At 37.2% G+C, this 9,502-nt stretch overlaps 1 protein-coding gene across 1 annotated transcript; it reads right to left on the bottom strand.

Annotated features, from left to right (window-relative positions):
- Positions 1-493: 493 nt before the first annotated feature.
- Positions 494-8,102, bottom strand: LOC135969858 (beta-defensin 109-like). Its single transcript, XM_065541157.1, has 2 exons — positions 8,045-8,102; positions 494-699 (listed from the first exon to the last, which is right to left on the bottom strand). Exons 1-2 carry the CDS (start codon positions 8,100-8,102, stop codon positions 494-496), a joined length of 264 nt encoding a protein of 87 aa, XP_065397229.1.
- Between the last annotated feature and the right edge of the window lie 1,400 nt (positions 8,103-9,502).

Below are 9,502 nucleotides of genomic sequence, written 5' to 3'. Positions count from 1 at the left end.
TGGCCTAGATTGATAGGTTTCCCAATGGAAGTGTATATCTTACAGTCAGTTTATCCCCCTCTCACACCCTGGAAACTCAAATTTTCTGCCTAGCTTATGGCGTAACCTGCATCCTGCTGCTTCTTTCAAATGGTCTGTGGCTTATTTCAATTTTCCTGTTAAGTTCCTGTGTTGCTTCTTGAAAGAAAGTTCAGTGTGAATCTCTACACACCACTTTGTCTTTCCAAGTGCAAGAGGCAGGCTAACAATGCCTTCAATCCACCATCTTGGAAAACAAAAATAACAGTTTTCTCGTTTTTAAAGGTTTTGTTAAGATCTGTTAATGACTCACAAAGAAATAGTATTGGGTATATTTGAAATTAGTATTTATTCATTTATGTTGATAAGTGAAAATACAAGATGGTGATCAAGATGGAAGTACTTAATATGTATATTTCAATATTCTTAGATGCAAAGAACTTCACTTTTGATGTATTTTTATTTTACATCAGTTTCATTTCAACTTAGGTTTAAGGGGTTCTTGATAATCTGACATGATAAGTGGTGTTGGAATTGGCACTAAAATCCACCATGCTCTACAGCACTTCATCCTTCTTCGGCAGGCACCAATTTGATCTTCTACTACTTTGCAGACATCTCTTCTGCAAACACCAGACAAATTGAGACAATGACCTTCAGCAGCACCCAAACCACCTCTCACTGCAGGAAAGAAGATCCAGTGAGATCTACATAGTCCACAAATGGAATGTAAATCCATAAACACTCTTAAGTAAGAGAATAAATTTAGTATGAGCATTTTTACGTGGGAGCTTTTGAAATGGTTGCTGCTCATATGTCAGAGACACATGCAGATTAAGAAAGGTAGTAGTTCCAATCCTGGTTTGGCACAACAGTCACGGTATTTTTGGTGGGGGAAAAGAGCTGTGGGAGGGGATGGTACATCTTCATCTTTTCCTCTGCGTTTTCTCTCAGAAATGGCTGTTGCTTACCGCAGGGCAAAAATGCCAGTGTCTTCTGCCAGAGTGGGTTACTGAGGGCCATGGTGGTTCCACCTTGTGGCTGATACTGATAGTCCCTTTCTGCTTTTTTTCGTTCCTAGCCAAAAAAGATATTTCTGCAGTCTCAGGTATGCTGATTTCAGCAGTTGTTTTTTTCTATATGGCTATTCTTTTTTTTTTTTTCTTTCACTCTCTCTCTCTCTTTTTTTTTCTTTTTTTCTTTTTTTTTTTTTTTTGGCTTCACTGTGTTGCCGTAGCTTCTTAAGTGGTCCCTTGAACCCTCCCAGTCCTATTTTGGTTTGTACATAGCTATCTATATATTTTTTCTTGGGGGAAGTATAGAGTTAAAGGCTGGTGTATCCTGCTCTTGCTCCCCCAAGTGATTTCATTCCCCCAAGCTAATATTTCAGGCTTTCAATTTATCCGTGCTTTCATCTGTCCAAACGTAAGTGGAAATTACGTTTTCTCTCCACATTTAGATTTGCTCTATCTACTTTAATTGCTAGTAGTGTCTTAGTCATAGGATAGATTAGTTAGAAAAAAAGTATATTTTTGACATTATAAATGATCCTTTCAATTTGTGTCTAAAAGTGGAAAATATTAGAAAGCTTAACATTTATTATTGTGTCCAGACCAGTATTTCCTCCAGATGACCTTTATTACAACAAAGATAATTTAATGAAGATCTCTCTAATGGTAAAGCTGATGGCTTTGTGCTATTATAATATCCTTAAAATAAAGTGACAGTCTAGTGGAAAGACCAACTAAAGCAAGGGTTAGGAAAAAATCAGTTATTACCTTCATTTTGGTCTCACTCTGCATTAAGAGTTTTCATTGTGTGAAAGATTTATTATTCATTAAGTAACCAAATGTTCATTTAATAGTAAATGGATCCTATTAAAGATGATTTTTAAAATTATAATCACATTACTTTTATTCACATCTGTCTACTGATGTCATTCACAGATGAGAATGGTATAACGTTATTTTATTTTTTTCATTTTGCCACATCTTTATTTACTTAGGTTTATGCTGTATCAAACAATGTATGTGTGGGAGTAATGGGTGATTCAGGAATGCATGAGGGGGAGGTTTAAGCTCTTTAACTTCGAACAATTAAAATTAGCAACATAATATTGAAATACATGCATAACACTCAAGTGGTACTTTCAAAATAGTGTATATTTCCTCTGTTTATTTGTAGCTTTTAAACCCAGCTAGAAGTATTCTATTTCTTTTAGGCACCATAAGTCTGAAAGTCTGTAGTGAAAGCTACAAGTAGTAAATGATGCTAATTCATGTGCTCCCACCTGTGGAAGAATTGAATGTCTTAGATAAAAAAAGATGGTGCAATTGGTGTACCAAGTATCTTAGAATATAATTTGGTGGTGGATTTTCTGTTTCTGTAGCAGAGTAACATATATAATATATCCAAGTCATCAAGTTATTTAAATATGCCTTTAAACAGGGAGAACTGAAAATAATACTGTGAATCCTGGTAAGCATTTAAAAATAATGAGGAGAATATTGCCTTTACAAAGTCAAAATTTGTCTGAATACAACCCATATAGCAACTTCATAGCAAAACATTTCCTTCAATCCTATTAAAGTCAGAAGGAAAAGAAGAATGTCCACTGTCAATGCTGTATTAATATAGTTCTAAAAGTTTTGAACAATGAAACATATTGTAAGAAGAGAAGTCAGAGGAGACTTGAGCCCATTGTTTTTCCTCTCCTTCTATACCTCCCAAAATACCATTGGAATGTTGTAACATTTTGAAGAATCTGTAGTAGTGTCCCAAATCATAGAATACTATGAATGCATCTGAATCTGAGATATCCCCAAAAGGTACAAAATAGGTGTGACTAGAATGAAAGAAAGATTTAGGCTTTTGGCCATGACTGCAAGTGAGCTGCTCTCAAGTGACTGTTGCTATAGAACAAATATATAGTAGAGGATCTCTTTGAAACACTTCTATCCCTGAAAATGGTTAGGCAAGTTCCTAAAATATCTCCTCTTGCAAACACAAAAATAGTCTGTGAACTGGAGCTTGAGCAGTGGGCACTTTGTATTGGATAGCTGATGGAGGGGGGTGAGGGTTTCCCAGCTCTTCTGGGAAGATCTGCTATGATCAGTAATGCTAATGATGGTACTACTGACTCTTGGGCCATCAGAAATTCCAGTTTGTTAATGCTGAAACTTCTATATTGAGTTAAAGCATTGTGTCAGCTTCACAGAGGAAGTCTGGATAATAGCATTCTCATTTCAGACCATAAAATGATGTCAGGTTCAGGATGAACAATGAGTTCAGTATTAAAAATGATCAGGTAAGCAAGACACCACGAATAAAAGTTAATGAAATGAATAGCATATCTAGACCCTTTAAAACTAAATATATTGAAATCATCAATGTGGAGAAATAATTAAGCAGGTATGTATCAATTGTTTAAAGAAACAATCTACTATTACAAAGATGTAAAAACAATAGTAAAACAATATAGATGATAGAAAAAATGGGCAGGTCTGGCTGGGCATGGTGGCTCATGCCTGTAATCCCAGCACTTTGGGAGGCCAAGATGGGTGGATCACGAGGTCAGGAGTTCAAGACCAGCATGCCCAAGATGGTGAAACCTTGTCTCTACTAAAAAATATATATATAAAAATTAGCCGAGCATGGTGGCGGGTGCCTGTAGTCCCAGCTACTCAGGAGGCTGAGATAGAAGAATCGCTTGAACCCGGGAGGTGGAGGTTGCAGTGAGCCAAGATCGCACCACTGCACTCCAGCCTGGGCAACAGAGTGAGACTCCATCTCCAAAAAAAAAAAAAAGGCAGGTCTGAAACAAAAAATAATTTAAAAATAATGCAGGTTATTAATGATATATTAGACACAGGTAAGAGGATAACTAGTGAAGAAAAAACTGTTTAAATGATATACCCAGAATGTAGCATGAAAACACAAGGTCTAACATTTATTTAATTCAAATATGGGGGGAGAGAAGTGTAAAAGGATTCACCATTTCAAGAGATTCTCAGAAAGAAATTAAGAAAAGGTATAAATCCATTGATTCAAAGAATATATTTCTAACAGATGATATAAAAATCAACTCACTTTAGTTAAATTATAAAACATTAAAACCAAACACCAGACCATACAAACATTGAAAAAAGGATAATTTATAATGAAATAATATTTATCTGATTATGAAAGAAAGAAAGAGAAAGAAAGAAAGAAAGAAAGAAAGAAAGAAAGAAAGAAAGAAAGAAAGAAAGAAAGAAAGAAAGAAAGCATTAGTGAGGGAGAGTGAGTGAGAGTGAGTGTGTTTGGGCCCCTACTGATGATGCTAAACTATCACAAGCCCACACTCAGCCTTTCAACATTTGCTGGAGATTCACTTGTTCACTCATTCACTAAAAATGAGTAAACTAGTATCAACAAATGTCGAGAGAAAATAACTGTTAATACAGAATTGGGTACTCAGTAATGCTGTCTTTCAAGATCAAAAATAACAATATGAAATTGACAGATAAAAATTAAAATTGTTCACTACCAAGAGATCTGCAGCAAATAAAATTTCAAAGGCTACATATCAGAAAGAAAGAATTTAACCCAAAAGCTGATACTAGAGTCAACTTGGAATTCCATAAATATCACTAAACTGATGATAATAGTAACACTTTCTGACACGTGGGGATTCTGAAAAGAAGTGAACTTTTACTTTTGTTTAGAATTTAGAAAGTTGTAGAAAAATGCTCTTGCCCTGACAAAGAGAATAAGCTGGATAATCTATAGATCATAGATTTCATTTTGAAACATAGAACTGAGGTCTCAAAAAAAGCTAATTAACTTAAATTCAGAGTGATGAAGCCCTGCTGAAAAAAGAACGGATCCACAGATGCTTTGTGCCTAGCTGAGTTGCAGCAGCAGAAGCAGGAGGAAGCTGCCCTTGATGGAGATAACAAGGAAACAAGTGAATCTCCAGCAAATGTTGAAAGGCTGAGTGTGGGCTTGTGATAGTTTAGCATCATCAGTAGGGGCCCAAACACACTCATCCTCACTCACTCTCCCTCACTAATGCTTGCTTTCTTTCTTTCTTTCTTTCTTTCTTTCTTTCTTTCTTTCTTTCTTTCTTTCTTTCTTTCTCCTTCCTTCCTTCCTTCCTTCCTTCCTTCCTTCCTCCCTCCCTCCCTCCCTCCCTTCTTTCTTTCTTTCTTTCTTTCTTTCTTTCTTTCTTTCTTTCTTTCTTTCTTTCTTTCTTTCTTTCTTTCTTTCTTTCTTTCTTTCTTTCTTTCTTTCTTTCTTTCTTTCTTTCTTTCTTTCTTTCTTTCTTTCTTTCTTTCTTTCTTTCTCTCTCCTTCTCCTTCCTTCCTTCCTTCCTTCCTTCCTTCATTCCTTCCTTCCTTCCTTCCTTCCTTCCTCCCTCCCTCCTTCCCTCCCTCCCTCCCTCTCTTCCTTTCTCTCTCTCTCTCTCTCTCTCTCTCTTTCTCTCTCTCTTTCTTTCTTTGGAGTCTCACTCTGTCGCCCAGGCTGGAGTGCAATGGCGCGGTCTTGTCTCACTGCATCCTCCGCCTCCAGGGTTCAAGCGATTCTCCTGACTCAGCCTCCGAAGTAGCTGGGACTACAGGCACATGCCACCATGCCCGGCTAATTTTTTGTATTTAGTAGAGACGGGGTTTGACCGTGTTAGCCACTGACCTCGTGATCTGCCCACCTCGGCCTCCCAAAGTGCTGGGATTACAAGCGTGAGCCACAGCGCCCGGCCCCACTAATGGTTTTTTCATGACCTATCTTGTGTGCTCCTAGGTAAGATAGGATGGAGAGCAGAACTACCAGATTCACTTTTGAAGGACAGCCATGTAGGAACTGCTGCAATTTGAGGTGAGAGCAAGGTAAAGGTCTTACTGTGAGAATCAGGTAAAATCCTCTGTTACTGGGGAGTGTGTGAAGGAGCTGAGACAATCCCCCTTCACTCTCTTTTCTCACAGGTGCATAAGCAGAGGGGCCTGATGAGGTCTGAAGGCAGGGCAGGGCAGGTAGATGAGAGAAGCTGATTCTCTGGTCTTTCATTGAGTGTGAGGCAGCTACTGCCCAAGGCTGGGCAAGGGATGGGAGCCCTGAGAGATTCTTGAGGTGCAGAGATAGAGGCTTGCTGAGGATGAAAGTGTACAGGAGAGGCTCCAGTGCTGACCATGGCATTCTGCAAGAAGAGAAAATCTGTATGTAGTGGTTTATGAGGGAAAATCATGAGTTCAATTTTGGATATCTATGACTTTTGAAATTCAGTGTCCAAGTAGATATACCAGTTATGCAGTTGGATAATTTATTATAAGCCTGCAGTTCAAAAAGAGGTCCAAAAGGAGAATTGAAAAGGATGAGACTTGCTGAGCCCCTCCAGAGTGTGTGGTGAGAGAGAAGAGAAAAGAATCAGGCACTGAGTTCCGGAGCTCTCCAATAGGAAGTGTGATGGGAAAAGATGAGGAAGAAACAAAGGAAGCCGAAGTGGTAGCTCCAGTGAGATAGGCTGAGAATCAAGTGAATGTGCTGTCCTGGAAACCAAGTGAAGAAAGTATACTATGAAGAAGGAAGTGATTATTTGTGTCAAATGCTGCTAATAGGCCAATTAAAGTTGTAGTGAAAAATGATCATTGGACCTAGCAATATGGAGATTATTGGTCACTTTGACAAAAGTGGTGTCAATAACATGATTGAAAAAAGGGGAGAGAGCCCAACTGGGATATATTTAAGAGATAATGAGAGGAGAGGAATTGAAGACAGAGAGTATGGACAACTCTTTTAAGATTTTTACTGAAAACTAGAGCAAAAAAATAGGATGACAGCTGGCATCAGAAGAAAAGCAAGGACATACTTAACAGCATATTTGTATGCTGATGGTAATAATTTACTAGCATAAAAATTGATGACACAGTCACAATTGATGACACATGATATAGTGAACTGCAACAGGAAAATCCCCAAGGTACACAGCAAAGAGGGAATATAATACACAAATATATTTTTTAAAATGATTTGAATCTCTGAAACATCTGTTTTGACATTAACTTTTCATTCCTGCAATAGTTATTTTAAGCATGTTCTCATTTGTCCAGTGTTGCCAGGTTATTATAAAGTATATTAGACTTTATGAAAAACATTTTTTAAATTACTAGTTTTTTTCTCATTCGTTTCATTAATTTATATTTTGTATTTATAACTTTCCCTTTATCTTCTTTAGGTTGATTATGCTTTTTTTTTCCCAAAAGCCCTCAAAATGCGTGCTTAGACCATTAAATTTTAGCCGGTTTAGTATTGAAAGTGATGTTACCCATTTCTGTGTGGTTACCTGTAATATACCACGAGCGGCACTTCTTGGTGTCTTTACTTATTATTAATTCACTTGTCTGAAGTTCCTTTAACTCTCCTTTCTAGTCCTAAGTTTCACTTTGCAAATCATTTTTTATTCATAGCCACGTAAAATAGAATTTATTTTGAAAAGTCTCTCGTATAATTTTCACTTATTCTAGGATTATAAGTTTTCTGTTTGTCTCTTTGAATAAAACTTTCAGATTTGTCAACACTCATTTAGCAGTAGCTCCTATTGATAGAATTCCATCCATCTCTTTTGACCTAGTGAGCAAATATAATAATAAATGCTGCTGAAATTCAATCCTGTCAGATCTAACTGCCTACATATAAATTTCCAGGTCCCACAAAGGCATCTCATTGAGGTCACATTCTGTTGTATCCTTACTTTGTATCTTGAGATGCCTTAGTGGGGCATGGAAATTGATATGTAGGCAGTTTGATCTGACAGGATTGAATTTCAGCAGCATCTATTATTATATCCACTCACTAGATCAAAAAACATGGATTGAATTATCAACAGGAGCTACTGCTAAATGAGTCTCTTTTCTATTTTTCCCTATTATAATCCTAGTGAAGCTGTAAATATTAGGTTCTTGAACCCACAGGACTGATTCTAGGATCTTGTCTGGCCAGGGATATAGCCTTCTAATCTGCAGAACCTTATAGTAATCAGCTACCAACTTACCTGGGGATAAAAGAATTGAAAAAAGAAGGAGAATAAGAAGAAGTAAATGGAGTCTCATGGCTGAAGGGCCAGCATCAATGTGGGTTGAGCCTGGAGTCTCTGGACATCGTGGGTCTGGGCCTTTTTGTGATGCTGTCTGAGTCTGTGATTTGTTCTTGGTTAGTAGAGACTAACGAAAAAAGAATAACTAAATCTCCCACAAGAAACTTCCAGGGATACACAAGTATATAAATGTGGTGATATCTCAATGGATGAGAAAGCAGGTGAATGCTATTTATTTCCAAAAGACTCAGGATGTCTTATTGTCACCTGTTTTCTTTATTATTTTCAACATGCACATGCAATAATCATTGCTCTTACTTTAAGTATAAAGTATTGTTTGCCAGGCAATATAGTAGGAACTGAAGTAAAATTGTTATACAAAAACTGTACGTAATTAATGGGTATAGTTTGGCAAATTTGCACATATATATTACTCTTGTTACCACAACCCATATCCAGGTAATAATATACCCATCACCTCCAAATGTTTCCTACGTCCCTTTATTGTTGTTGTTGTTGTTGTCAGAACCCCTAAGATCGACCCTCTTAACAAATTGTTAAATACAAAATACCTCAGTAATAACTATAGGTACTATGTTTTAGAGCCTATCTCTGTAATTGACTCATTTTGCATAGCTTCAACCCTTGAACAATAACTCCCCGTATTGCTCTTTCCCACTCAATAAAATACCAAACTCTTTCAAAGCACATTCTATATAATCCACTTTATGAAGCTTTTTCTAACATTCTTTTGTCTGCTCTCCCTCGGTAAAGGGAACTACTAACATAACAATTACCTATTTTGGATTTTTGTGTCTCTTACATATATTCCTGCATGAACCCATTTAACACTTTATCTCCCATTATCTTAATATGAAGTAAAATAAAACTTGAAATGATTTTAAAAATGAAATCACAGAAGGGCTTTGTAAAAGTATGATGTACCATTGCTTATTTGTAAGAATTCAAGTGACATTAGGGGTTTTAAAACATCTTTTGTTTTGATTGGTTCTTTGCTTGTAATCCTTGTGTCTTGCATATTGTGGGCACAGGGTCTTTCCCAGCTATTTGCTTGGGGAAGATTAGTTAGAGTTACAATGAACACCAAAGGCTATCTTGTCTAGTAACTTACCTTCCAGATGAGGAAATGAGCTGAGGGAAAGGAAGAAACTTGCCCAAGATCACCCAGTGATCAAGTGAGGAAGGTGATAGGGACAGCACTAACGCTTGGTATTCTGAGCCTCATTCTATTTTCCACTCTTGCCCCTTCTCTGTTTCCTCCTCTCTTCCCCAGCCTTCTAAAGAAAACTTTGCAGTTCTGCTGCAATGTCTACCTAAGGAAATCCTGAGGAGATCCCACTTTTCCTTAGACTGCTTTTTTAAGCACTGTCCTGCATTTTCTTCTTCAGTCTTGTT

This window comes from Macaca fascicularis, chromosome 3 (assembly GCF_037993035.2).
Source record: "Macaca fascicularis isolate 582-1 chromosome 3, T2T-MFA8v1.1".
Lineage (NCBI taxonomy): Eukaryota > Metazoa > Chordata > Mammalia > Primates > Cercopithecidae > Macaca > Macaca fascicularis.
Note: the sequence above shows the minus strand (reverse complement) of the source record. Positions and strands in the feature narration are given on the sequence as shown.